We start from the raw sequence: 26921 nt of genomic DNA, 5'->3' as shown, positions 1-26921 counted from the left end.
AAGGGTGCAGAGTATTTACACTTCCGGATGCGATCCATGGTAGTAGCAATGCAAGTCAGGCAGGGGAAAAGAGTAAATAAGAACATAGAGTAGATAAGAGCATCGTAACAAGATCGATGTTCCCAAGCTAATCTCATCAATGGTTATCTCTTCTCAGTTCAGAATGCTGGAGTTGTCGATATGGTAAATGTGACGTTAAGAAGCCGCAAGAAATATAGATGTGCCGTGTCTCGGAAGAGCTTGACAGCACAGCACGATATGTGTAAGGTAGTACCACAGTGAGCTAATCTAGATTGAAATCCATGACACTTTTTTTTTGATAAGCTGGTTCATTGAGATGAATGTCTAGGAATGTGATGCAAAACAAGCCAAAAAAAAAAAACAACGAGCGAGGTACGGAGTACGTACATCTGCATCCTTCCCCTGAAGCGGGAAGAAGGCCGGCAAAAAGGAATCTCCCCGACTGGGAGTCGAACCCAGGTCTCCCGCGCTTGTTCCTGTTGAGGATTGACAAGCGGAAATCATGACCGTTAGACCATCGAGGAATTGATATCAAGCGGACAGATCTTTGACAATATCAGACAAAAAAAGGCAGGTACACAAAGTGCTTGCATGCTGACGCAGCAACCGCGGAATTGGGCCGCTTGCAAACGGTGCAAATCGCACCATTTTGGCATTCGGATTTGACACAGGCTCTGGAGTCGTGATTGGCCTCCGTGGGAGGAATGCAAACTGTGTAAACAGTGTAAACTCACATCCTGGCTTCTAATTGGGGGAAATTGCGGACTGTATCTCGGGTCGGATGGAGGTATCTAAAGGCTGGGGGTTTATATAGTCTCTCTTGCTCTCCTACTTGGTCTTTCATTTGTACGATATATTTGTATTTTTGTGTGTCTTTGTGTGTCTGTTATTGATAAGGAATATGGCCGACTTCCTCCCCCGAGTGCTCCGCGCCCTTCTCCGCGAGTCGCGGTATTTCCAGGCTCCGTCGCATACTTGCACCCATGGCCACAACCACAGCCATGCTGCAATGGAAGACCATATTCATACGATGGAGACCTGGGCGCAGATCCGGTTGATGAAGCAGCTCCTCTGTGTGCGACATCCGCGACAGGCTCTGGATCCCGAGCTCCTGCGCGAGATCGAGGGGATTCTGCTGTGGGAGCGGCAGCATAGGGCTCTTGTTGATGCTTGCACCTTACCCCAAGTCACTGTATCTACACCTCATCCAGCCACAACTACGCGATCAATTGTAGGTACAGATGCAAAATCTCTTCTAACAACCACAAAACTCTACCTCTGGCAAGGAGACATCACCACCCTCACCAACCTCACCGCCATCACCAACGCCGCCAACACCGCCCTGCTGGGCTGCTTTCAGCCCGCGCACCGCTGCATTGACAATGTGATCCACGCGCGCGCTGGCCCAGGCCTCCGGGAGGAGTGCTTCCGCCTCATGGACGAAGGCCACCGCACGCTCCCCGTCGGCGACGCAGTCGTCACAGCCGGCTACTGTCTGCCTGCGCCGTGGATCATCCACACCGTCGGGCCGCAGCTGGATCCCCACCAGCCCTGCCCTTCGAAGATCCAGAAGGCGCAGCTCGCGCGATGCTATCGTGCCGTGCTTGAGCAAGCAGATGCCCTGCCTTCACCCGAACACGAAAAGATCATTGCTCTCTGCGGAATCTCGACGGGCTTGTTCGGGTACCCTGTTGCCGAGGCGGCGCCGTTGGCCGTGGAGACTGTGGTTACTTGGCTGCGCGAGCACCCCGAGACGAGCATCACGGGGGTGATTTTTAATACCTTCACGGACAAGGAGACGGTCGCTTACGAGCGAGTTCTCTCGCTTTCGCCCACCGGTGCCCTACTAAAACCCCTGCAGCTGATAGGTTCATCGATGCAGCAAGCCCGCGTGTGGCTCCAAGAAGCAGACACGATCCTCCTCAGCTGTGGCGCGGGACTGTCGGCCGCCACGGGGCTGGATTATACCTCCACCACTCTCTTCGCTAAGGATTTCCCGGCTTTCCAGGCGTTGGGGTTGGCCAAGTTGTACGATACGTTTGGGATGAAGACGGAGGATTGGGGGTCTGAGCAGGTGCGGTGGGGGTTCTATTACACGCATCTGCAGACGGTGCGCACGTGGCCGCGGTCGGCGATGTATACTGCTTTGTTGGAGTGGATGGGGCGGAAATTTGGGATGGATGCGAGAAGGGTGCATGTTCGGACGTCGAATGCAGATGGCCTGTTCCTCGCGCATGGGCTGGATGAGCATGCATTATCGACACCGCAAGGCGCCTATCGCTATCTGCAGTGTTTGGGCAATTGTTGTGAGGACGCGGTGGTGGAGTCGGCGCCGTTGCTGGAGAAGGTTGTCGCGTATGGAGGGCTGGATGCGGTAACGCAGAGGGTGACAGATGAGAGGTTCATCCCCGTGTGTCGGTTTTGCGGCGGGAAGATGGGAATTTGTGTAAGGGCCGGAAAGTGGTTCAATGAGGCGCCTTTTGAAGAGGGGGAGAAGCGATGGCGGGATTTCAAGGAGGATTTCCTGCGGGACTCGGACAGGAAGGTAGTGATTCTGGAATTAGGGGTCGGGATGTCAACCCCCGGCGTGCTGAGGTGGGAGAATGAGGAGTTGGTGGAAAGTGGCGAAGGGAGGGTTAAATTGGTTCGAATAGGATTGGGCGATACGGCGGCCGTACCGGCGGAGCTGGAGGCGATGGGGCTGGCGACTTGTGTAGATGGGGATCTGAAGGATGTGTTGGGGGTGATTCTGGATCAGTAGTTTGGTCGTATGTTGGTATCAATCGGTAGCAATGCTACTGCCCCACGATCTCCTGGCAGGCTCGTGTCATTTCCCTCACCACTAGGCTTATAGCTTTGAGCTCCGCGCGGTCCTTGGATGCCACTTCGACGTAGTCATCGAACCACGTTATCAAGTCGACATCTGCTGCGATGTCATCGCGCTCGTAGCATCCGAGAATGTCGTAGCAGAGAACGAAGAGCGGAATGGACTGGTGAAGCAGGATGAGACTGTGATGGTTAGTGGCCAATCTTGTCAATCCCAACAATAGAAGCAACCTACCTAATGCCCCAGTACGGGCGCGGCGTCGCCTCCATGAGCGACCGCGACATCAGTAAACTCTTCCGGGCGATATCCACCGTGTGGTATGGCAGCCGATGACTATCTCGATGAGACGGCTTGGATTGGTAAAACACGATAAGCATCTTGTAGCTGCTGAAGAGAATATCCACGCAGAACCACGTGTCAATGCGGTTGGTGGTCGAGCTCAGTAGCTCCTCCTAATTCAGGTCAGGCATGTGTGACTATTCCCTTCCAATGTACTTACCGGATTCCAATCTGACATGATCTTCTGCACTTCGGCGATCAGCCCATCCATGGTGTCATTGTAATCGGCCGTGTGGGGGTCGGGGTTGGTTGCCATTATATCCAAGTATCGCATCGTCACGATGGTCAGCCGCATGGATGCTAGGAAGTGAATCTGGATGAAACGAGTCGATTCATGATCCACGCCGGTGATGGTGGGATCGGGGAAGTTGACGGCCCAGGACCCCCCCGCGATGATCGGGGGCTTGCCAAAGGAGAGTCGGAAGTGGCTTTCGGTGCGGAGAATGTGCCAGAACTCGAATCGCATGCGATTGCGCTCGATCTCCTCATGTTGCGAGTCTCCTGCCAGTGAAGGTCTTCGGTCGGGATGATGGCGATCCTCGTCCACGGAGAAGTAGCCAAGAGCGCGCGCAACAGGACAGGCTGCCTTGAAGATCTTCCATGAGAGATCGCTCTCGCAACTCTCCAGCGTCATGGACATCTGCTCTGGTCAGTAGTGTGTATTACAGTCGGAGGAAAGTATGCACACCATCATGAACGCCGCAAATAGATCGGCAGTTGTATTCTGCATCCGGCCGAGCCAGTCCTCCGCTAGCTTCAGACATGTGCTACACAGCGCCTGGACCGTCCGACCCCTCCCTTCTACTTCTTCGCTATCCAGCATGAACGACTGGAAGAGCACATTGTAGTAGATGATCTGGGAGGTCGCGTCGAGCTGGACGTGGGGACTGTCGATCAGATCGGGCATGGCGAGCACGAAATCTTTCTCTAGGGGGATCCGAAACCCTTCGAATTGGTAATTGTTGAAGTATTCTGCCTGCAGTTAGCCAGCGTCTTCATCAATCGGCTCTCGTGCATGGGGAGGTATACACACGATTGATCCATTTCTTCACGGTCTCCTTGGGGATCACAGGTGGATTGGCATCCAGCGGCGTTGTCTCGAGCTGCTCGATGCCCGCGATGGCAGCATCCATCGCCCTCATGCAACGGGGATTCTCGAAGAAGCGCGACCCGATCTTATCGATGGCGCAGAAAACGTGGGATCGGAGACGAGACCGGATGCGATCGTCCTTGACGCGAGCCAGCAGGCCCTGCACTATGGCCTGCCCAGTGGGCGACTGAGCACTGGCAGGCGAGTCGGTCGCTGAGGACTCGGAGGATGAAATCGTCTCAGATTCCACGGACATCGAACGGTGACTCTCGGCCTCCTCAGTGACATTCTGGCTCAGTCGACAGTGGTCTTCGAGGCGATCTATTCTCCGGAGGATTTCCTGCAGGATGTCTCTGTCGTGGAGTGCTCTGGAGGTTTACGGTCGCATTAGCTTTTTGTTTTTCTGCATTCTTTCATCATCTTTAAGTAAGGATGGACCACCTTCGCTTGATGGTGCGTTGTTTTCTGGGTAGATAGGCGCATTGAGCTCCTGCAGCGGCGCATTTGTCACATCGCGGGTCGGCGCGGTTGCAGCGAATCTAGTTAGCATGTTTGCATGTCGTCATCTGGGAATGAAGAGGGGGCAGGCAGCGAAACCTTTTTGGACTGGCAACGAGTACACTACACCATGGCTAAGTTAGGCAGATCACATTCTTTCGGATGGATAGATCCGCAGGACGCCTGATGGAACTTACCGATAGGGGTTGTGTCATGATGTGCCCAGTGGTGGGTTTGTTTAGTGGGGAAGAGAAGAAAGAAAGGAGCTGAAGGCAGCAAGCAATAATCCGGGAAGTTGCAAGAGTCCGAAATCCCCGAAGACTGAAAGAATGAAACTGAGGATCAAAAACCGGAGCTGACCGCCTTCCGGGGAGTGCGAAAGTCCGAAAGTCCGTACGTAGTAACGTTAGCACCAAATGCAGATCGACACCTGGCAGGTTTGTGGGTTTGTCCCCATTCCATCCATCCCTGCCCTACGTATATCCATGCATCCATGGTTAGACTATTGGGTCTTTTGCCTGCACGGATAATGACTCCACTCTCTCCCCTCCCCCCCCTCCCTTTGGCCCAAACTCTGATTAGCCTGGCTGGGTCTCCTCCCCTGGCTAGAACATAAACACTCGTATTCGGTGGTCCCGTACTCGGTAGTCCAATGCGTACGTACCTACTGTACAGTACCTACGGAATATTTATGGCCATATAAGTGATGCCTTGTTCCCGCCCGCAGCCTTGCATCTGCGTATCCCCCCCCCCCCCCCCCTTCTCCCATCTCACTCACCTTCATGATCTCCTGCGAGGTCAACCGCCATGGGTTCAGCGACTGAAAGCCCTCCTCCACATCAGGGCGAGCGTGAGAATACGCTCCCTGCGGAGAAGATCTTCTCTGTGACCGACACCTCGACTGCATCATCCACCACCACCAGCAAGAAGTCCAAGTCCGACACCAACGCCAAGGATGCCACATCAGAGCAGACGGCCTCGTTAGGCAGTTATTTTGTACGGAGACTATTCTGCTTACCGGGCAAAATTTGATGCAGAATTCGCTGACCCCCCCGCAGAGGTTACTGTCCCATGCAAGTGCATCGGATCGTGCCATCCTCGCCGTTGCCCTCCTCTCCTCCATCGGGTCGGGTGTTGTATGTGTCCGCAGTCACCCCAATACACACACAGAGTACACGGCTAATCTCTCCTCGTCTGCAGCCCCTACCGCTCATGAACATCGTGTTTGGGAATATGGTCGGCGAATTCAACGGATACTTCACCGACGACTCCTCCACCACCGAAGCCGAGTTCAAATCCGCCATCAGCAAACTGAGGTGAGTGCGATGCGAGCCACCGAAGAGACCCCGACCGAGCCGAACCCTAACCCGCGACCCAGCCTGTACATCGTCTACCTCTTCATCGCCAAATTCGCCCTCACATACTTTTCGATGGTGCGTCCACCGTGCCCAGCCCATCTCAAAGTCTCCGCAGCATATGAATAACCTCGTCTAGTACTGCTTCCGCGTGATCGGCCTCCGCGTCTCCGGCACCCTCCGCCTGCGGTACATGCACGCGCTCTTTGCGCAGCCGATCAGCAAGCTGGACCTGGTCTCCGTCGGCACCGTCACCAACACGATCACCACGCTCTCCAACTCGATCCAGCAGAGCATCTCCGACAAGCTGGCCATCCTGTTCCAGTCGCTCGCCCTGCTCGTCGCCGCCTACGTCATCGCCTTCCGCTACTCGTGGGCCCTGACGCTCGTCACCAGCGCCGCCCTGGTCTTCATCTTCGCCGTCTGCTTCGTCGCCGTGCCGATGATGACCAAGATCCAGCGCCAGGTCGACAAGGCCGACGAGAAGCACTCCTCCATCGCCGCCGAGGTCATCGGCTCCATCCGGACGGTCGTGTCCCTGGGCGCCGAGGGGACGTTGGCGCAGCGGTACGCCGACTGGATCGAGATCGCCCGGTTGCGCGGCCGCAAGCTGTCCGTGGTGATGGCGGTGCAGCTGGGGCTGGTCTTCTTCGCCATGTACGCGAGCTACTCGTTGGCGTTTTGGTTCGGGCTCAAACTATACCGGGAGGGGCATATCCAGAATATCAACACGGTTATCACGTGAGGCTCACAGCATTCTTGGGTTGGGGGAATTGAGATGTAAGGGCTAGACTAATGCTCGACAGGGTGTTCTTCTCGGTCATGGTGGCCGTCAGCGTGCTGGGTCGCATCGCCTCCCCGCTCGTGACCATCGCCAAGGCCGCCAGCGCTGCGGGCGCCTTCTTCGAGATGATCGACAGCGACAAGCCGAATGCAAGCGGACTCCGTGGCCCGGAAGTCTCCGCGGAGGTCGACCTTGTCTTCCAGAATGTGCATTTCACCTACCCGTCGCGACCCGACTCGAAGGTGCTCAAGGGCTTGAACGCCCGGTTCCGGAAACACAAGACGACGGCCTTGGTTGGTCCCTCGGGCTCCGGTAAGAGCACGATCGTGGGTTTGCTGGAGCGGTGGTATGAGCTGAATGCCAACGCGGAGCATCCCGATCAAGGGGCTATCCTGGTCGGGGAGCACAATGTCCAGGATCTGGATCTGAAGTGGTGGCGCACGCAGATCGGGCTGGTGCAGCAGGAGCCGATCTTGTTCAATGATACCATCTTCAACAACATCGCGTACGGGCTGATCGGTACACAGTGGGAGCATGAGTCGGACGAGGTCAAGAAGGGACTCGTACAGCAGGCTTGCAGGGAGGCGTTTGCGGATGAGTTTATCGATCGGTTGCCGGAGGTATGTTTCTGCAACATCCGAGTTGAATGTTGTCTAACCACCGAGATAGGGTTTCGCGACCATGGTCGGCGAGAACGGGACGAAACTGAGCGGCGGACAGCGGCAACGACTGGCCATCGCGCGAAGCATTGTCAAGCAACCGACCATTCTCATTCTGGACGAAGCCACCAGTGCCATCGACGTGCGGGGCGAGAAGATCGTTCAGGCCGCGCTCGATCGTCTCGCGGAAAACCGCACGACCATCGTGATTGCGCATCGGTTGACCACGATCCGCAAAGCAGACCACATCATCGTGATGAAGGGTGGGGTTGATGTCGAGCAGGGAACGCACGAGGAGCTTCTGGCAATCGAGGATGGGGTGTACAGTGGGCTGGTGAATGCCCAGACTCTCGAGCTGTTAGACGCAGAAGGGAGTGACATTCAGGATGAGATGGACGACACCGACGACGACGACGACGCCAAGTCAGCCAAGATGAGCTTGAAAAGGTTTGGAAAAGAAGAAGAGCTGGAGAAGTCGAAGAACAGAGGCTTTTTTGGCAGTATTGGCGTGTTTCTATACGAAAACAGAGGGCAATGGCGTTTCTACTTTCCGGCCTTGATCGGCGCGGCGGGCGCTGGAGGTAAGGATTGCGAGGAGTGTAATTGTGTGGCAGCTACTGACGTGAACTAGCTGCCTACCCCATTCAGAGTTGGCTGTTTGCGAGAATCATCCAGGTCTTCCAGTACTCAGGGGATAAGCTGGTGCACGCTGCCAATTTCTGGGCTCTGATGTTCTTGGTTCTCGCTCTGGGGAATGGGGTCTGTTATGCCCTGATCGGATATTCCGCCAACCGGTTCTCAGTGGTATGTTGCCACTTCACCTTGGATCGACGAACGAAGCTAACATGGAAAGGAAATCTCCTCGTACTGCCGAACTGAATACTTCCAGCACATCATCGAGAAGCCCATCCCCTTTCACGATCGCACCGACAATGCCTCAGGCTCGCTGGTCTCTCGTCTGGCTACCGACCCCAAGCAAGTGCAGGAACTCCTTGGCATCAACGGAGCGCTTCCCTGCATGTCGATCTTCGGTATGATCGGATGTATCATCATCGCCTTCACTTTCGGCTGGAAACTCAGTCTGGTGGCCGTGTTAGCAGCGCTGCCTTGCACCTTTCTGGCGGCCTTCATGCGCATTCGCTACGAAGTGCAATTCGACGCGATGAATGCAGCCGTCTACTCTGGCAGCTCGCAGTTCGCAGCGGAAGCCATCGACGCCTTCCGGACGGTGTCAGCACTGACAATGGAGGACGCCATCCTGAACCGCTACTCAACCATGCTACTTGCGCAGCAAAAGAAGGCCTTCCACAAGGCATGGTATGCAACCTTAGTCTTCGCCTTCTCCGATAGTGTCGAGCTGTGCGCTATGGCGCTCACCTTCTGGTACGGAGGGCAGCTCCTCGCCTCACGAGAATACGAGCCCACCTCCTTTTTTGTGATTTACATGGCCATCATTCAGGGAGGACAGCAAGCCGGCCAGTTCTTTAGTTTTGGGTCAAACATCGCCCAGGCCATTGCCTCCGCGAACCGCATGCTGGACTTCCGGCCGAACCGCAACGAGAACCCACAGCAGATGACCACCACCACCACCACCACCAACAGTGCAGGCCAGTCTGCAACAGCAGCAAGCATCAGCTTCCGCGACGTCACTTTCCGCTATGCTTCACACGACCGCCCCCTCTTCACGGGCCTGAACCTGGACATCAGCCCAGGCCAATTCGTCGCCTTCGTCGGCCCATCCGGTTGCGGAAAGACCACCGTCATTTCCTTGCTCGAACGATTCTACAGCCCCGCCAAAGGCACTGTCCTCCTCAACGACCAGGATATCACCACCCTCGACCCGGCCACCTACCGCAAGACTATCTCGCTAGTGGCCCAAGAACCCCGATTATTCGAGGGCACCATCCGCGAAAACATCACCCTCGGCTTGCCCAACCCATCTGAGGTTTCGGATGCGGAAATCGAACAAGCATGCCGCGACGCCGAGATCCACGACTTCATCACCTCCCTCCCGCAAGGGTATGCCACCGAGCTAGGTATCAAAGCTCAAGCCGCGCTGAGCGGCGGCCAACGCCAGCGGCTGTGTATTGCAAGAGCGTTACTCCGCAAACCGAAGCTGCTGCTTCTGGACGAGGCGACGTCGAGTCTGGATTCGCAGTCTGAGAAGGTGGTGCAGGCTGCGCTGGAACGGTTGGCGGCGAAGAGGTGTATGACCATTGTCGCGGTGGCGCATCGGTTGGCGACGATTCAGAAGGCGGATGTCATTTTTGTGTTTGGGGAGGGAGGGCTTGGTGGGTCGAGAGTCGTCGAGCAAGGGACGCATGCGGAGTTGGTGGGAAGGCGGGGGATCTATTACCAGATGGTAAGCTCTCTTTCTCTCTGATGTGTGGGCTGGGAAATGCTAACTGTGTGATAGTGTCAGGAAAACGCGTTGGATCGGTGATAGCCTGGTGATACTCAGGTTGCGCGAAGAGGCCCCTTGGGATGACAGCTTGACTTCTGGATGATGTTGATGAGGAAGGAAACTACCATGCAAAGAGAAGGAATGGCTGCGTCATCGGTGCCGCGAACATAATGGACATAATGGAGAAATCGGGAAGAGAGAATTGGCGCACGAGTGCTTGGTTAAGATATTAGATATACACATATACTCTGTATAGTAAATAATTCATTATACCCACACGAGAATATTATGCTATGTTGGCTATGAACCTCTTCATCCGGTAACCAATTGATTGTGCTCAGCGTCGATAGGAGCGGGAAATAGCACGATCGAAGGCGAGGCAAAACGAGGACATCAGAAAGACGTAAGGGAGCATTTTGGTGGGAATACCAAATCGAGGCAGTCTGACGGTTTTCATGGCATGTTTTAGAGCTTAAGCATGATTCTTGTCGAGAGGTGCGTTGATTATTTGACTCCAGCGCTATGCCTTTGTCCCTGGATGGGGAAAGTGCCCTTGACGCTGCAGGAAATGGTTCATATGCCCACTGCCGACCATTCCTTTCGAATAAGCAGTAGTGTGCTCGCTTGCTTAGTACAGCAAGGACAGTCAAGGTCTAAATGCGAGAGCTTAGTGGTCCAATATACCAGAGATTGTTGTACTTACCTAGTATCTAATAAGCAGCGGGAACAGCTCCCCCACCAGCAAGTGACCTCACGGCCGCGGGCCACGGATACCCTAGAAAGGTGCTCCGTAGAATGGTGTTAGAAGTATAGCAGCCCGTATTGTTGTAATGATGACAAGTGTATGCGAAATACCCTACAGCGAAGTTTCGTCGCGATCCCAATGACTCATGCCACTCTACAACTTCGAACAACAGGTAACTTGTACGTCCTTGACTTCGACTTACCTTCTCAAGTATTTTGATCCTCTACAACCTTTCAAACGGACTTCTATCGAACCTGACTCCTACCAAGCTCTTTGATCGAATCAAAATTTCATTACCCAACTGTGAGTTCAATATTTCAGTTCATATCCCGGCAACTCACTCCTAACTTCATGCTCCCTTAGCCACCTTAGCCTTCTACTCTTCCGTAAGAGCCCAACAACCAGAGTTTATAGATCGCGTTCGCAAGATGTGTTGCTTGGTCGAGTTCTTCCTCCGCGCCAGCATCGAGCCTGTCATGATCCGCCGCGAATGCAGCTTGGAGCGTGATGGTAGATGGCGTGAGGCCCAAACACTCCGGCGGCGATACTACACTATGACCTTCAGCTGGCTCTACGACTTCGAGCCAGTCGGCGAGCTGATTCGAGCGGAGAAGCAACTGGTATTTCTGGCCCAGAAAGAAGAATTCTTTCGCGAGTGCGAGAGGAGATGTCTGATACACTTGGAAATCAATCTATGCCCCGACGAGTCCCTGATCGAAAAGCTACAGACGGCCCAGAGGCTGTCGTCCGAAGTACGCCAGACTCTATGGTATGAAGACCGACGATACCGGAAGATGCTCGCCTTCATCCCCGACGGCCCTTTGAGACGTGCACTGCATGCCTGCCGGCGTCAGCATAACTGGTATCTCCTATCTGACTGGCAGCGAGCCCAATGTGCGGCCATGGGAGGATGTTGTGGTCGAAGCTGTGGCTGCTGTTCGAGGCCGAGGAACCCGGATAGTCACAGTCAGCACTATGGGCATTGCTTCTCGTACTGCCTCTGCTGTACAGACGCCAGAGGCTTTGATATTCGGCCCAAGCGCCTAGAGGACGATCCAATGCATCAACCTTTTGATCTGTCTCCTGGAAAATACATGGGTGCCTATGAACTACGATTGCTGGAATCTTACATCTGGGGTCTCCTATAGTCCTATGACACGGGCCGGATGTCATACACCCTTCGAGCCTTCCGCCATTCCGTTGCTTAAATGTTTCTCGAGGATGGCGCCATAAGGTATCTGTACTGCGCTTTCCGTTTGATGTTTATTTCTGCTACTCTATACGGTCTCTACCATTGTTGATCATGAATGAACACACTCTGGAGCTTGGAAGAACTTGCTCGTTTCTGCTCAAGTAGAAGCTTGTATCTTTGATTGCGTGATATCCTCAACCAACCCTGAGCTCTCAAGTCGCACAGTTGGCAAGTCCGCGTTCACCAACTGAGTCCTCGACACGTCCACCCGTACCTCACATTAGCATTTATTGCACCTTCTTATCCAGAGCATCTCTAATCACAATGGAATTGCCTTTACAAGAAGTACTAGGTGATTGATGCCAGCCTGCTCCTTCTATAGATTAGTGAGGCGCCAAATGACCCCTAGTGAATGCGCCTCGTAGTTCAGCCATTATCGCATTTCACTTGACACGTCATTTGCACGAGGTTCCTTCATCTCTGGCTTACTTGTATCTCAGGGCTTCAACAGGAATCATATGGCCGCCTCTTGTTCACTACACCAATACTTTAAGACATATGCTCAGATTACCTTGAAGTTTAATGTATATTTATTTAATTTATACAATGCTAATTTATACTGTGTCCCTAGGACACACAAAGTACAAAAGAAAAAGAAAGGGAAAAAAGCAAAAAGAAAAAACAAAAGAAACCAACAAACACACAGACAAACAACGATAAACATCAACGATAAACATCACCCATTCTCCCCCCCCCCCGTGTCATAAAACCAACCCCCCCTCACCAAGAGCTCTGTTGACCCCTGCTGGGCCGACTGATTGCCCCACTTTGAGACGACCTTGCTCACGGTTCGACCCAGGAAGCTTTGGCCCTTTTGCAGCAGCAGCCATTGCTGCAGCTCTAGTCGCTGGTCCTGAGTGACCAGTGGAGGGAGAGGAGGGAGCGGAGCAACCGGAGCTGCTGCCAGCGCTGCCAGCGCTGCTGGCATGAGGTGGGAAGGGAACGAAGGCGCCGGCGGGGCTATTGTAGAAAGTATATTAGTTTCATCTAACCCTTGATGTTGGCAAAAGAGGATCTCACATTCACGAGCCCCATGTCGCCATAAAGCCCAAGCATCGCCAACGTTGGTTGGCTTGTATCGGGAAAAAGCAGCAAACCTAGATGGACTCAGATTAATCTCACATTACTCTCACATTACTCTCACATGAGTCTGATGTAATGGTTGGCTCGTACCGACGTCGGGCCCAAAGGACCCCGGCATAAACCCCAAGATGCACAAGCTTCCGGACGCCATCATGAGCAAAACAAACCACCAGTTCTTACTGGTGATGGCGGCCAGGGCATCGGAACGGCTGCGATGAAAAGCATATCAGATTTATAGTGTACCTTCATACTATGGTGCTCAAGAGGAACGTACCCCGGCGGGCATTGTGCCGCCAAGCCGCCCAGACTTCGAAAGCATTGGCAATTGAAACTATAGACTGAGGCTTTAGTTTGACGCTCACGCTGAATCTGACAAGGATGAGCGCTCCTACCGCCATTCTGCGTGATGCCACGCGTAGAGCCGCCCAGTAAACCCCAGAACAGGGATGATGCTCTAGTCCGGGTAGAGCCGGTGATTCATGTTGCTCGTGGAGGAGAACGTGGAGACAACGTCGCCGGTTGCGGTGGCGAACGAAAGATCCGTTGAATAATGGTCTGAAAGTCCGGTTGAAGAGTAGAATGATGTCCATTAGACAATTTGAAATAGGCTCTGTCGCAAAGAATAATGAGTTCCGAATAGACGATTGGTAGAGGGTGCTGGTGAGGCAGGGAGGCAGCAGACTTGGATTGATTCTTACTGATTCCATGGAAGAAAGCGCATGGGTATGAGACCTCCAAGCGACAGGTGCGAACGAGTCAATGGCTCCCGGGTGGTCCGAAGCACCTGCCCAAGCAAGCAGTTCAGCTCAACAGAGCCTGGCTTGGGGCTTGGATGGAGTAAAGAAATAAGATACATTGATTCGACATGGAAAATCACAATGAAAATTCGTGTTGAGATGGAACGATTCAATCCGAGAAGTAGAACTGAAAAGTGTACTAGGTATTCTCATGCCGAGATTTTGAACTTCGCACAACCTTTCATGTCTTCCCGCCACCCAACTCTTAGAACGACTGGGATCAAAACTTGACAATGGCTACGTGAAGGAAGCTAGGTACGCAACGGAGTCAGGGTTTTGGACACGATAGAATATTCACTTGGTACATTCCATATATCAAGCCGCCTTACAGCTTATGTATTAACATTTGGCAAGCGACGAAATGTTCGGGCTATCATGTAAACTAGACATATGATCGGCATGCTTGCAGCCTTGGGACTTCACAGGTAGAGGAGTCGTAGTCTGTGAATGAATATGTCTTTCCAGAGCAACTGATCTGTCAACTAGATGCGTAAAATATCCGACGTGCCACGTTGAGCAACATCCTACAACATCAATCACGATTGAACGGGTTCTCCTTGACCACTTTCCGAATCTTCTTCCGATACCGCGCGGGGTCCTTCTTCAAAATATGGTATGGCTTGCTCTGCGCCGGCGAATCGGGATTCGGGTTATCCAGCAGCTCCTGCACCCCGAGCAGGATCTCCTTGACCGACAGAATCTCCGACCAGGATTCCTTTGGATCGAGGATCGAAAGGCAGACGGTTTCTCTTGGGAAGTCGTTGGGATGGAACAGCGGAGGGCTGAATTGGCCTACCTGGCCAGTTAGTCTTAGGATCTGTGGCTGAAGCGGGCGGGGGTGGATGTACACTCCGGGGGCTTGCTTGGGTACTCTGTGGCATGCAATCGTTAATATGGCTGTGACGCGCACCAAGGGAATGCAACAAAAGTCAATTGATCTTCAGGAAATATCATCAGCATCTTGAAAAGACCCCCCTCCCATTTCATCATGTAGCGGACACCCTGGCGGTTTCGACTTGGTCGCGCATAGTATACGAAGAGAGGCTTCTTGCGCCATCTGCGTCTGGGGGTGGTGATGACTGGTGTTAGTTTTGTCGGCACTTCTCAAGGAAAGTTGAAGCTGGACAGGGACATTGTTGGGCTAACGTGAGATCCTGATCGCTAGGCAGGGAGAGTAGACGGATTCGGTTGATGATCTGATAACGATCCTGGGGAGGGAGTGAGACCTATGAGATTGAGCTATAGAAGGATAGAGTTGACGAGGCACTATGGAAAGACCAGGCTAATGAGACTGGAAGCTTCGCACCCTGCGTCGCGATGTAAAGATGTAGAGGAGAGAGGTCGAGAAAACAGGAAGGTTGCAAGGGAGAGGAAAAACTCAAGGAGTCAGAGTAGAAAGTCACTTCCATATTCAAGTACCATATTTGATGCCCGCCCTGTGGTGCTGGTCTTTGTTCTGCATTCACTATCGAGCTTTGCGAAAATTCAACAGGTCGGATCGTGAGAGGCAGAAGTTGAAACGTTCTCGAGAGCAAGATGCAGGGGATTTTGAATGGATCGCCTATCTTGTGGCTATTGCTCGGTGGAATGGCAAATGCCTTGACGAGGATTTTGACGCGTTGGTAATCCGCAAGAATGAGGCATTTTTCTCACCTAGATAACACCGGCCATTGGTACAACATACCGTTACCGCGCTGGTCCGCGGGGCCTGGAACAAAGAAGCAAGATTGAGAACGCAACGACTCTGTCATATTCGGAAGGAGGGAAGCTCACCGCAAGCCAATATCACAACACTAGCATTGGCATAACCAAAAGCCATATTAGCAGCCTCGACGAGCTTCATACTCTTTCCTTTTCTCACCTCTGTGATGCTTTGTACCCTCCTGACGGGATACGTTGATCCTGGCCGTGCCGCATTTACAATTTGGAAAGAGTTTCGATCACCAAGGACAAGTTTAACCTCGAATTCCAAGTTGAGTTGCTGTGCCGACCGAGTCCCAGCACACTAAATCATCGCGCTGCGCAGCTACTCACTCTGCGAAACAGACGCCTACACCCTATTCCCGGCCTCAGCCAGCGCTTCACGAACGATGTGTCTCTCCTGATGCCCCCCTGCATCCCCGAACAACGAGTCGATCTCCTCCAGCGTCTTGCCGCTTGTTTCTGGAACTAGGAAGAACGCCCAAACACCCGCCAGCGTACACATCACCGCGAAGAAAATGTACGTCCGGTACCCGATATCCGCCAGCATCGACGGGGTGACAATACCCACTACAAAGTCGGATAGCCAGATGGTGCACGTCGCCAGCGCCACCCCCTTGGAGCGACACGCGTTGGGAAAGACTTCCGCGGGGAGCGCCCACCCCAGAGGGGAATATGAGACTCCATACACCAGAATGAAGACGAACGCCATAGCCACGCATGCCCATCCCGCAGCCGGATGGCCGGGCCAGTTGCTCGAGAAGAGCCCGCTCAACACCGCAATGATTGCGTACGATATTGTCATTCCGAAGGCACCGTAGATGGCGAGTGGTCGACGTCCAACTGACTCAATAATAAAGGTGCAGATGATGGCTGCAACAACCTGCAGCACATTGAAAACACCTGACAAAACAAGCGATCTCTCGTTCGATTGACCGAGCGATTCGAACAGTGTTGGCGCGTAGTAAATAAAAGCGTTGATCCCCGAGAATTGCTGGAAAAATGCGACGCCACAGCCCACAGCGACGCGTTTCCAAATGCCACTACGGAAGAGGTCGAGCCAGGAGACCAGCTCCAGTTTGAGGCCCAATGCACCGGGGTGTCTGCGCTCTTGGACGAGCCGCTGGAATTTGACTTCGGAGACAATCGCGGTGTACTCGGCTTGCACTCGGACGTCGGTGGTCGGAAGGCGTCGGAGTTTGGCGAGGCTGGCGAGACATTCCTCTTGTCGGTCGACGAGGGCGAGCCAACGCGGGGAGTATGGAAATAGATGAATGCCCGCGCCTAGGAGGGTGGCGGTGACCATCTGCAGCCCGAACGGGACGCGGAAGGCGGCTTCGCCGTCGATGTGGCGAGTGGCATAGGTGATCCAGTAGGCGATCACAACGCCAAGGGTGATGGAGACGGACTCGAGTACGAGGAGAACGCCTCGCAGTTCGGGAGGGGAGACCTCGGAGATGTACAGTGGGGCACCCTCGAGACATCAAACTAGGTCAGCCACGTCACATGAACCCAGAACCTCCTTAACAACCTTGCTAGGTATCCGTGACACAGGTGCATACGTACCATTGCCAAAGTCCCCACGCCAATGCCACCAATGAATCGACCAGCGACCAGCATATCATAATTGACAGCAGCTGTCTGCAGGATGGCTCCGATGTCGAAGATGACCACCACCACGGTCAACGCCCATTTGCGGGAGATGCGATCGGCGAGATAGGACATGAAGAGACAGCCGACAAAGGCCCCCAGCAGCAACATGCCTGTCATGAGACCTTTTCCAAACGACGTTTCGGATCGGGGAAAGACCTGGTGGAACCGATCCATCACGTTGATGATGGAGATGACCCCCATGTCGTAGCCCATGGAGAAACCCCCGAGGGAGGCCAGCAGAGCTGAGCCAAACACATACCACGAGCGGAAAAGGCCTGTGATGCCACCGGGGCCATAGGCGACCGACTCCGAGTCGCTGATCTCAACGGACTCGGCATGTTCCGCGGTGGCATCGTCCTTGCCCAAATGGGGGGATAGATCGCCTTTAACAATGTCTGCCATGAGTGGCAATTTGGTTCGGTAGAGAATTGAGTCGTAAGATGGTGAGTTTGCTAATGCAGGGTGGAGAATGAGTGAGTCACCTTCAGCTTCGCATGCGCATATTTATACCGTGTAGGTCCCCAGGGAGTCGGCAATTGAAGCAAGCACTCAATATCACTCACTACCCCGGACTGTACCCCAGATTTCTGCCGAATCCTCCCCACAATCGAGACTCTTTCCCCGCATTTGCGTCTGAGGAATGCGGTCGGGATTCTTGTGATTGGCGGGGCAAGGTTTTGCCTCGCGGGAGGAAATGCTACTTTCCACCTCGAGAGCGGGCATCTTTGCCGCTTCCAGCTGTTGTACCACCGGCAGAGGGTCTCACCTCCGGTTCGGGCACTTTTCCCCGCCACTGGGCAGCAGGTGTGGGTTGCGAGATTCTCCTACATGACGTCGACGAGGCTGGCTGAGGCTGCCAGATGAAGCTTTACTGATGACCGCTGATCAGAAACTAATTCCCGAATCACTCACACTATGCACCCACTCGCTCACCACGGCGGTCAATTCATGGTAGGCGATATCTATGTCATTTACAAGATTAAGGGTCGCAGGAATCGACAATGCTCAAGGGAAAAACAGGACAACATTGCAATAAATTGACGAACAGGCAAATCGAGAAGCAGAGCATGTCGAATGACGGATTGATCATGGGCGGAAGAGTAAACACTCCCCGGTATCAATCACCGACAGGATGAACTGATCCAATTCTATCCCTTCTACATAGGCACACCCTCGACAATCCAATTCAAGAGCTTGGATCCCCGAATCTCCTCGGCTCGTTTCACCAGCTCCTCCGCATCCCAGTTCACCCACACGAACTTCCCCTTGAGAAACTCCGCCTCTGCAGAAGCCAACCAGACATAGAACGGGCCCGGCAATTCAGCTATTCAGACCCCCGTTAGCATGCGCTCATTTACGGAGATGAGACAACGTCCGAACATACCTTGATCCGGCGCTTCGGCCTGATAGCCATTGCCTTCCGTCGCTACCCAGCCAGGCTGGGCACTCACCACGCGCACATGAGGGTTCTCTGCTGCAACGTACTCCATCATCTTCAGCACCGCGGCCTTCGACACCGCGTATCCGCTCAGACCAGGCATCGGGGCAATATTCCCTAGACATGAGGAAGTATTCAACAGCACGGGGTCAGGTCCCGCGACGGCCAAAAACCCCTGCACAGCATTCAGCGCGCTCCGGATATTCTCCACCACACCTCCCAGATAATCCTCCACGTCGTACGCCCGGATTAACCCTGGCGTAGGTAGGGTTCCCGCGTTGGAGACGACGATGTCGATCTTCCCGACCCGGGAAACAATGGAAGCAAGGGCCTCGTCGACAGCACTGCGCTGACGGAGATCGGCTACTTCATAAAGGACCTGAGTCGAGGTGCGCGCTTGAGTGGCCGCGGTGGTGATTTTCTCCGCCCCCGATTTCAGGGTCTCCAGACGACGGCCGAGGATGGAGACGGACTTGGCGCTGGCCTGGGAAAAGGCCACGGCGATGGCGTTGCCGATGCCGCTGCCGCCGCCCGTGATCACCACGTTCTTGCCTGCCGCCGAGAGCTCGGGACGCGAGGGCGAGATGAAGGCGTAGGGCTTGGTGTGCCACTCCTTGGTGAAGGAGATGGGCTTGGGGTAGTCGTTGGAGGATGACATATTGGACAAGCTTTGATGGTGCTGTTACTAGTAGATGTTATGACTTGGTCTGTGGTCAAGGTGCTGTGCTCGATGCCGGTGTTCAATGGAAGGCGTCTTGACCTGTTTGATCTTTATATACCCTCTCGTCGGGTGTGAGCCCCCATGATGCCAAACATATTCATTCTTGCAAAGACTGTCTTTTGTCAGCATCCTCAGGGCAGAGGATGCTGTTCACGCTATTTGGTATGGTAGTGTCATGAGAAGTGGTTGGTGGTGATGTTGATTTCTAATCTCCAGCCTGTGTGTTGATCTTCCCGACGGGATCTTGGCAGTGCTGCTGCACCCTACCAGGAGATTTCAAACCCTCCAGGGTCCAAGGGATCTGAACTTACCGTTGGCTTTCGGGACGGGATTCACAGTCTGATCGCTGCGGTATAGACGCAACACTACTCGTCAAGTACGTACAGACAGACGCGTAGATGCATCATTCCCGAATCACTACGCGAACACAATATGATCACTCAGTGTCTTTGACAAAGTATTCAAATAATTTTCCACGGGATTCCATTCAACCAAAAGGTGATTACTGGCTTACGGCGTAGTCTACAATTATAATTATTTTCGCAGAGTCCCGAAGCACCTCTCGAGAATCTCCGTCATTGTCTCATCTAGGTCATTGCTGCTCGATCGAGCTGAGCACTCGAAGAGGGCATTGGCGATCAGGAACAACTTCAATATGACATAGGCTATGTAAGACCGCATCATTGCAAGACACATAAGTGCCGTGCTGGATTACTTATTTACAGTTCACTATACCGGGCTTGATCTTATCAGGCATGGATTGGATCGTAGCGCGTGCGGTCTACGGACAAAGCCGGAGAACCACGGCCAAAACTCGGGGGGTAGAGGCTGGTATCTCTCTGACCGCCCCAGAACGACAGTGGGCGAGAACTCGGCGGCGAAACTGTTCTTCATTTCCGACCGCCTAAAAGAGCAGAATGGTGCCTGCTTTGATCGCCGGGGCTGCTGCTTGCTCCTGTAGGCAATTCTTCTGGATTCTGGCAAGATGCTGAGACTGAGAAGTATTCAGCTTGCTGCCCTTGTGGCTTCCATTGCCTAGTTGCAACCTGATACTCCTACTACTGGCTTAATTTGATTGTGGACATGACCTTGATATAAATAAATCACTCGACACTATGCCTGTATTTGCTGTGTATGCTTCGACTGGAGATTTCTGATGAATTACCCAATCGCGAAGGAGTATTATCACTTCAAAGAAAAGGAAGAGAGCATTATTTACCGCAGCCCTTTCAGTCTATAGTTTATCGACAGTCATCCTCATATCCGATACACGCCCATGCTCACAAGACTTTCCGCCGCTCTCATTACGAGGGTTCGCATCGTGATCCGCCTATTTCTCGTGACAAATTGGATCTTTTCATTGAGAGCTCTACCTTTTTGAATGTGTCTGTTCCTTCCACAACTTCGACAGATCACTCTTCTGGAGTACCCCACGGGATGAACTTGCTCACAGGCTACACCTGCGGTAGCTACCTATTTATAGAATCCTATGTAAGCATCTCTCGCAGGTAAAGCATGGTCTGTACAAGTCGTATTTGCATTAAATGCGTTTCAATAGTAGAATAGTAAATGAAGTCATGCCATATATTTAGACGTTTCCATCAGTCAAATGCGTGGTATGAGACTTGTAAGCTAGGTGGCACTGGTTCGCCTGCCAGGATGGAAGGGTTCTGCTGCTGTTGTAGCTGTCGTAATCAAGCTTGCGTATTTCACAGACTACCTTGCACCCAAGGCTTGGGGCGTGGTAAATTGTGAACTGAAACCACCACGAATAGGTAGCAAGACTCTGATCTGTTTATGATCTAAAGAACAGATATTTAAGAGAGCTATCATGCAAAATATAGAAGCGCCGATGCAATTCCTTTCACCCGCTCGTGCAGTCAGCCGATTTGATGGCCCTAGACAAGAGACTGGTTAAGGGATAGAGCTGGAAATAGCGAAGTAAGATTCTATCAAGTTGGAGACCCCAAGAGGCTTGGAGAGATTTGGAGAGGAAGGGTTTTCAGCTGGGCCCACTCCTTATCACCTCCAATGAATCCCCAAAATATGAATATAATGTATCGCTATGAGTATCTCGTGCTCTGTTACGTGATATTATTCAATTAATCTAACCTAAGGCTGTAAACCGATACCTGGTGCAGTGATAAGGTGCAGATAAGGTGCAGATAGAGATATTGAAGGCTATCATTTTACCGTTGTCTCCAGATGACTGGAAAGACTACGCACGTAGGGATGATCTTTGAACCGGATCAGCCAGGAATTGCTGATACGAAAGACGACTGAGAATTCATCTTCCGTCTTATCGCACGCCTCGCCGCTACCGGGCCGACAGCTGTGTGAATATAAAAGGTGCCCCAGGCGACCGGCTCCAAGAATTTCCTAAGTTGGATTCTCGCACGCAACTACCTAATCGTTCAGATTCCCCGGAACTAACCAACATGTTGCTCGCGCCGTTTGGAACGCTCTTGGCCGCTGCCGTCACCGTTTATGCGACTGCCGTACCCGCTATGCGCGGCACGCGCATGAAGCAGGACGTTGATACTGGCTTCGAGTGGGATCCCGAAGCATTCAAAATTGCTGCAGTGCGCGAGCCTCCAGTTGGATTTGTGTACCACGATCTCTGGGACACGACGACCTGGTATAACTACGACCTCAACGCCACTATTGCCCAATCAGTCAAGATCATCGGACGAGCTGCAGCTGAGGGTGTCAAGTTTATTGCCTTCCCGGAGATCTATTTCCCTGGGTATATCCCCTTTCCCGCTGGCATAGCTCTAGCCTATATCAAACTAATGCGATTCGTCCTAGGTATCCTGCCTTTCGCACTGCCAACGGCCCAGAGGACTTCGCGCAATATGTATCGCAGACTATGGAGCCCGGCGACGCCCAGTGGCAAACTCTAATGAAGGCTTTTGCTGATGCTAAGATGTACGGTGTTGTCGGGTGGGCCCAGAGGGCTAACAACTCTCTCTTCATGACTCAAAGCCTTGTTGGTCCCATGGCCGACGGCTCGGCAGGAACCATTTGGAAACACGAAAAGTTCCGTCCCTCCGGCGAGGAGCGCACGCTCTTTTCCGACGGACTACTCAATACCATCCGCGCTCAAAAACTACCCTTCGGGGTGGTCTCGATGCTCAACTGCTGGGAGGCATGTTGCCTTCTCCTATACACTTCGCTTACGAGTAGTCGGGTAGAAACTGACCATTGCTTATAGCATGTTTACCCCGAGTCCCGGTTTATCTCCGGTGCCCAACCTGCCAACATTCACGTCGCGTCCTTCCCGTACGTCCTGTCTCTCAGGCTGGGATTCCCAGCAACCTATAGTAAAGAAGCTGACCTCGACTATTTTCGCCAAACAGGATTGGCAGCTCGGTTGCCAATGCGACCGTCAACGTTAACCCTTATACGGGGTGGCATGCCGATGCCAAAGCATACGCCGAGACTGCTGCTGGTTCCCCCATACTCATGCTGCCCACATATGGTGCCTCGGGCATTTTCTCCGGATCGACTACCCTGAACGAGTCGACCAACACCCTCACGACAGGTTCACAGCCGTATGTCACTACTGTCCTGAATACGACTACGTTCAGCGACACCTCGTACAGCGTGAACGCATACAACAGCTGGGGCGCCGTCGAGAACATCATGCAGAATCTCCCCTCCGATATGCCGCAGCGCAAAGGCCCCTTCCTCCAGCGCGTGATCTTTACGATTGATCAGCTCACCAAAGCTTATATCTGGACCCCCGGGTTGACCTGCACGCCTACTTCCAAGTGGCCGTGCCTCAAGGTCTGGCCGCAACACCAAGAGTCGGATTTTACGGCCTCGTCTACTTGAGCGACGTACCAAGAAGCGACTTCAATGCATGTCGTTGCGGTGTGATTTGGCGGACGGTAGGTATCAGCGCCGGAATTGGAAGACGGGTTTGAGGTATGGAACGGGGAGCAGTGTCGGAGCGAAGCGCACATAGATACTATGCTTGTCGGATGCAGATCGCGGAAAGCAGAAGCGGAAAGATCATATAGTACTATTCGCATGTATTCTTGTAGGGACGAATTTGCGTCTCTCCTGATGTTCTTCCAGCATGTCCTTGCAATACGAATCTGTCATCTAAACCGCATGGCTGCACGTGATTTGTATGCTTGCCTGGTTCGGTTTCCATCCATGGATTATTTGCTCACTTAGAATTGCCCGATGACGTCACTATGCTGTAATAGGATCATCCCTCGGATGGAAAGAGCATCCGCCCAACCAGCAGCATTCGCTTCATTGTTTTTCAACCTTGCAAGCCACCCTTCCCCATTGACCCCAGGCTCCAGCACAACCTGAACAAATACGGAATAATGTCAGGTACCCTTGAGGGCAAAACCGCCCTGATCACCGGCGCCGCCAGCGGAATCGGGTAAGCCAACCCCACCCTTCACTCCCGCTATGTGACAGTTCACCTTATTCCCACCCCTCCAGAAAAGCCACCGCCCACAAACTGGACAGTCTGGGCGCCACATTGATCCTATCTGATATCAACGAAGATGCCCTGCAGCAGCTCCAATCCGAGCTGTCCAGCAGCCCCCGCGCCTCGTACCACATCTACCGCCCCTGCGACGTCTCCCTCAGCACCGACTGCACCCGACTCACCCAGGCGGTGAAGTCCTCCTTCGAACACCTGGACTTCCTGTTCAACTGCGCGGGGATCAACCCCACGAATATCCCCATCCTCGAAATCAGCGAGGACTACTTCACCAAGCTGGTGGACGTCAACCTGCGCGGCACCTTCAACATGTGTCGCGCCTGCGTGCCCCTCATGCAAGAAGGGTCCGTCATGGTGAACGTCTCCAGCGTGTGCGGTCTCAAGGGGTACCCCGGGTACTCGGTCTACTGCGCGACCAAGTTCGGGATCATCGGGCTCACGAAGGCGCTGGCCGCGGAGCTGGGTCCCAGAGGCATTCGGGTGAATGCTGTCGCGCCGGGGCATACGGACACCCCGACGATGGTGGGGAATGTGGCCGGCGGGGATGCGAATGCGCGCATCGTCAAGGAGGTGCCGTTGGGGCGGCTGGGGGAGCCCCGTGAGGTGGCCGATGTTGTGGCCTTTTTGTTTAGTGCGGGGGCGTCGTACATGTCGGGCAGTGTGGTCGAGATTACCGGGGGCGTGATTTAGAGGTTTATGGGTAATGTCAACAGTAGATCTGTTGGATTGGATTCTCGGCATGGACTTTGTGATTGCATCAATTGTATATACCTGTATGTATATGAGCGAAGTAAATCCACTGGGAAATCTTGTCACCGAACATCCTTTGGGGTTCACTCTTGCTTGTGAACCAGCCGATGAGTCAAGTGTGGGTGACTTGGGTTGGTTGATAGCATACATTCACCGGGGAGCTTTGCTCCAACTCCGGCGGGCTCACCCGCAGCACCCCGCATTTCGTACCTCACGGATAACATTACAGTATGGAGAAGATATGGCTATTCCAGGCTGCCTTCTATGACTTTTACTCTATATCAGTGCTTCATGTTCTTTGTCCGAGTTCAACCACCTTGATTCCCACCTGCTGATGCCGTCAGACCATGGCCAAAACACCCTTTACCCCTTTTCGCGGCCGCAGGAGTGTGGTACATGGTCTCAATGGCATGGTTGCATGTTCGCAGCCCCTGGCGGCGATGGCTGGCCATAGAATCCTCACTCAAGGGGGCAATGCTGCAGTATGTACATCAAAGTATCTCGCCAACCACGCATCAAGTCTTCACTAACTCATTGGAGGATGCTGCTGTAGCCGTTGGTGAGAACATTCCCAGCCACTATTATGACAGTCCATCGCCTTTATTGATTTCGTCAATGTAGCCGCTGCACTGAACGCGACCGAGCCAGCATCAACCGGGATTGGAGGCGACATGTTCTGTCTCTTCTACGATGCACCCACCAAGAAAATCAGTGCGTTGAATGGCTCAGGCCGTGCCCCCAAAGCAATCACGCTCGACCAAGTTCGAACTCGACTGCAGCTGTCGCCGGGAAAGTCTGGTACCATCCCTCTGGATAGCGTCCTGGCGGTCACCACTCCAGGCGCCGCGGCAGGGTGGGTGGACACGATTGAGAGGTTTGGATCAGGAAAGTTGGGGCTGCACCAGATCCTTGCGCCTGCGATCGAGATCTGCGAGCGCGGCTTTCCGGTCTCGGAGGTTTCGTCGTCCATGGTGAGTATCTTGTGGTGATCGTAGGTAGAGCATTTGCTGATTATCCCATACCAGTGGCATGGACATGAACCGACTCTTCGCAAAGCATCGCCGCATTTTCACGAACTGCTCAAAACCGATGCAGCCGCCCCCGATGGATGCAGATCACCACTGCCAGGCGAAGTCATGACCAACCACGCCCTTGCGACGACATTCCGGGCCCTTGCGACCGAGGGAAAAGACGGCTTTTATCGAGGGAGAGTCGCCGACTCGATCGTCACAGCCGTGCAGGACCTCGGAGGCTTCTTGACTCACGAAGATCTGGAATATCACGCGCAGACTGGCAGCCAGATGGTTGATCCGATCTGCCTTCGGCTTTGGGCCGACCAGCAACAGCAAGCATTGGATATCTGGGAACATCCCCCCAACGGCCAAGGTGTGGTAGCGCTCATGGCCCTAGGAATCATGGAAGAGCTCAGTCGTACAGGTCGCCTACCACCGCTGTCTCGCCTGACCCACAATTCCCCGGAATATCTCCACGCGCTTATCGAGTGCCTCCGCATCGCCTTTTCCGACGCTGCCTGGTGGGTTGCCGATCCGGAGGTGGAGCGTGTTCCGAATCTCATTTCCAAGGCGTATCTCGCCGAGCGAGCCAAGCTTTACAGCCCCAGCAAAGCGTCCGACGTGATCTGCCGGGGCAGTCCGGCCTTCCAGTCCTGCGACACGGTGTACTTCGCCGTCGCGGATCGGGAGGGCAACGCGGCCTCGTTTATCAACAGCAATTACCACGGGTTTGGCACCGGAATCGTGCCCGCTGGCTGCGGCTTTACGCTGCAGAGCCGCGGAGCCAACTTCTCCCTAACCCCCGGTCATCCGAATGTGCTGGCGCCATTGAAGCGGCCCTACCACACCATCATCCCGGCCATGGCCACCCACGCCGCGGATGGCTCCCTCCACACTGTGTTCGGCGTCATGGGGGGCTTCATGCAGCCCCAGGGCCACGTGCAGGTGCTCCTCAACATGCTTGTGTTCGGGCTCAACCCCCAAGAAGCACTGGACGCACCGCGCATCTGTATCGCGGTGGAGGATGACGACGCTGAGGGAGGTGTGCACCATAGCATGGTCTATGTGGAGAACGGCATTGAGCAAAAGGTGATTGACGAGCTGCAACAAAAGGGCCATCACGTTGAAAAAGTCACGGGATGGAAACGAGAACTATTTGGAAGAGGCCAGGTCATTCGCTGTCAGAGAGAGGCCTCTTACCGAGTATACAGCGGGGGCAGTGATATTCGGGGCGATGGGCTGGCGATTCCTCTTTAGGTTAAACGGATTGGAAACTGAATGTAAGCGACTGGTCCACCACAGTACAGGAGCACGTTGAGCTCG

At 53.7% G+C, this 26921-nt stretch overlaps 11 protein-coding genes and 1 non-coding gene across 12 annotated transcripts; 6 read left to right on the top strand and 6 right to left on the bottom strand.

Moving 5' to 3' along the window:
* Positions 1-455: 455 nt before the first annotated feature.
* BO95DRAFT_t100 lies at positions 456-545 on the bottom strand. The gene has a single exon. It is a non-coding gene; the product is annotated as a tRNA-Asp (tRNA).
* Positions 546-1051: 506 nt separating this feature from the next.
* Positions 1052-2782, top strand: BO95DRAFT_359180 (ganglioside induced differentiation associated protein; the record flags this gene model as incomplete). The annotated part of the gene is made up of 1 exon (XM_025582433.1): positions 1052-2782. The coding sequence occupies one exon, from the start codon at positions 1052-1054 to the stop codon at positions 2780-2782; it is 1731 nt and encodes a 576-aa protein (XP_025443884.1).
* A 34-nt stretch (positions 2783-2816) lies between these two features.
* On the bottom strand, positions 2817-4990 carry BO95DRAFT_462072 (transcription factor domain-containing protein; the record flags this gene model as incomplete). Its single annotated transcript, XM_025588878.1, has 7 exons — positions 2817-3030; positions 3083-3300; positions 3348-3827; positions 3876-4159; positions 4221-4645; positions 4719-4816; positions 4973-4990. 7 exons carry the CDS (start codon positions 4988-4990, stop codon positions 2817-2819), a joined length of 1737 nt encoding a protein of 578 aa, XP_025443883.1.
* A 542-nt stretch (positions 4991-5532) lies between these two features.
* Positions 5533-10278, top strand: BO95DRAFT_441210 (ABC transporter ATP-binding protein). Its single transcript, XM_025586129.1, has 9 exons — positions 5533-5771; positions 5834-5911; positions 5976-6091; positions 6154-6208; positions 6270-6871; positions 6937-7534; positions 7584-8154; positions 8205-8377; positions 8427-10278. Exons 1-9 carry the CDS (start codon positions 5583-5585, stop codon positions 9954-9956), a joined length of 3912 nt encoding a protein of 1303 aa, XP_025443882.1. The 5' UTR covers positions 5533-5582; the 3' UTR covers positions 9957-10278.
* Positions 10279-10860: 582 nt separating this feature from the next.
* BO95DRAFT_430333 (uncharacterized protein) lies at positions 10861-11769 on the top strand (the record flags this gene model as incomplete). The annotated part of the gene is made up of 4 exons (XM_025584948.1): positions 10861-10901; positions 10934-11025; positions 11086-11491; positions 11577-11769. 4 exons carry the CDS (start codon positions 10861-10863, stop codon positions 11767-11769), a joined length of 732 nt encoding a protein of 243 aa, XP_025443881.1.
* A 1045-nt stretch (positions 11770-12814) lies between these two features.
* On the bottom strand, positions 12815-13208 carry BO95DRAFT_462069 (uncharacterized protein; the record flags this gene model as incomplete). The annotated part of the gene is made up of 3 exons (XM_025588877.1): positions 12815-12934; positions 12995-13071; positions 13148-13208. 3 exons carry the CDS (start codon positions 13206-13208, stop codon positions 12815-12817), a joined length of 258 nt encoding a protein of 85 aa, XP_025443880.1.
* A 1121-nt stretch (positions 13209-14329) lies between these two features.
* Positions 14330-15605, bottom strand: BO95DRAFT_493170 (UBC-like protein; the record flags this gene model as incomplete). The annotated part of the gene is made up of 4 exons (XM_025590749.1): positions 14330-14646; positions 14703-14724; positions 14779-14933; positions 15539-15605. 4 exons carry the CDS (start codon positions 15603-15605, stop codon positions 14387-14389), a joined length of 504 nt encoding a protein of 167 aa, XP_025443879.1. The 3' UTR covers positions 14330-14386.
* A 299-nt stretch (positions 15606-15904) lies between these two features.
* On the bottom strand, positions 15905-17421 carry BO95DRAFT_359272 (sugar porter family MFS transporter; the record flags this gene model as incomplete). Its single annotated transcript, XM_025582438.1, has 2 exons — positions 15905-17029; positions 17122-17421. 2 exons carry the CDS (start codon positions 17419-17421, stop codon positions 15905-15907), a joined length of 1425 nt encoding a protein of 474 aa, XP_025443878.1.
* An 834-nt stretch (positions 17422-18255) lies between these two features.
* On the bottom strand, positions 18256-19538 carry BO95DRAFT_441209 (SDR family NAD(P)-dependent oxidoreductase). The gene is made up of 2 exons (XM_025586128.1): positions 18593-19538; positions 18256-18532 (listed from the first exon to the last, which is right to left on the bottom strand). Exons 1-2 carry the CDS (start codon positions 19302-19304, stop codon positions 18366-18368), a joined length of 879 nt encoding a protein of 292 aa, XP_025443877.1. The 5' UTR covers positions 19305-19538; the 3' UTR covers positions 18256-18365.
* A 2224-nt stretch (positions 19539-21762) lies between these two features.
* Positions 21763-23451, top strand: BO95DRAFT_513074 (carbon-nitrogen hydrolase). The gene is made up of 4 exons (XM_025591580.1): positions 21763-22113; positions 22176-22515; positions 22582-22649; positions 22727-23451. Exons 1-4 carry the CDS (start codon positions 21806-21808, stop codon positions 23202-23204), a joined length of 1194 nt encoding a protein of 397 aa, XP_025443876.1. The 5' UTR covers positions 21763-21805; the 3' UTR covers positions 23205-23451.
* Positions 23452-23644: 193 nt separating this feature from the next.
* Positions 23645-24653, top strand: BO95DRAFT_441207 (SDR family NAD(P)-dependent oxidoreductase; the record flags this gene model as incomplete). Its single annotated transcript, XM_025586127.1, has 2 exons — positions 23645-23769; positions 23832-24653. Coding segments are annotated over exons 1-2 (748 nt in total), but the record flags the coding sequence as incomplete, so codon positions are not given.
* A 279-nt stretch (positions 24654-24932) lies between these two features.
* Positions 24933-26862, top strand: BO95DRAFT_480857 (gamma-glutamyltransferase family protein; the record flags this gene model as incomplete). Its single annotated transcript, XM_025590171.1, has 3 exons — positions 24933-25067; positions 25176-25556; positions 25581-26862. 3 exons carry the CDS (start codon positions 24933-24935, stop codon positions 26853-26855), a joined length of 1791 nt encoding a protein of 596 aa, XP_025443874.1. The 3' UTR covers positions 26856-26862.
* Between the last annotated feature and the right edge of the window lie 59 nt (positions 26863-26921).

This window comes from Aspergillus brunneoviolaceus, assembly GCF_003184695.1.
Source record: "Aspergillus brunneoviolaceus CBS 621.78 unplaced genomic scaffold BO95scaffold_21, whole genome shotgun sequence".
Taxonomy (NCBI): domain Eukaryota; kingdom Fungi; phylum Ascomycota; class Eurotiomycetes; order Eurotiales; family Aspergillaceae; genus Aspergillus; species Aspergillus brunneoviolaceus.
This window is presented reverse-complemented; position numbering and strand designations above follow the sequence as displayed.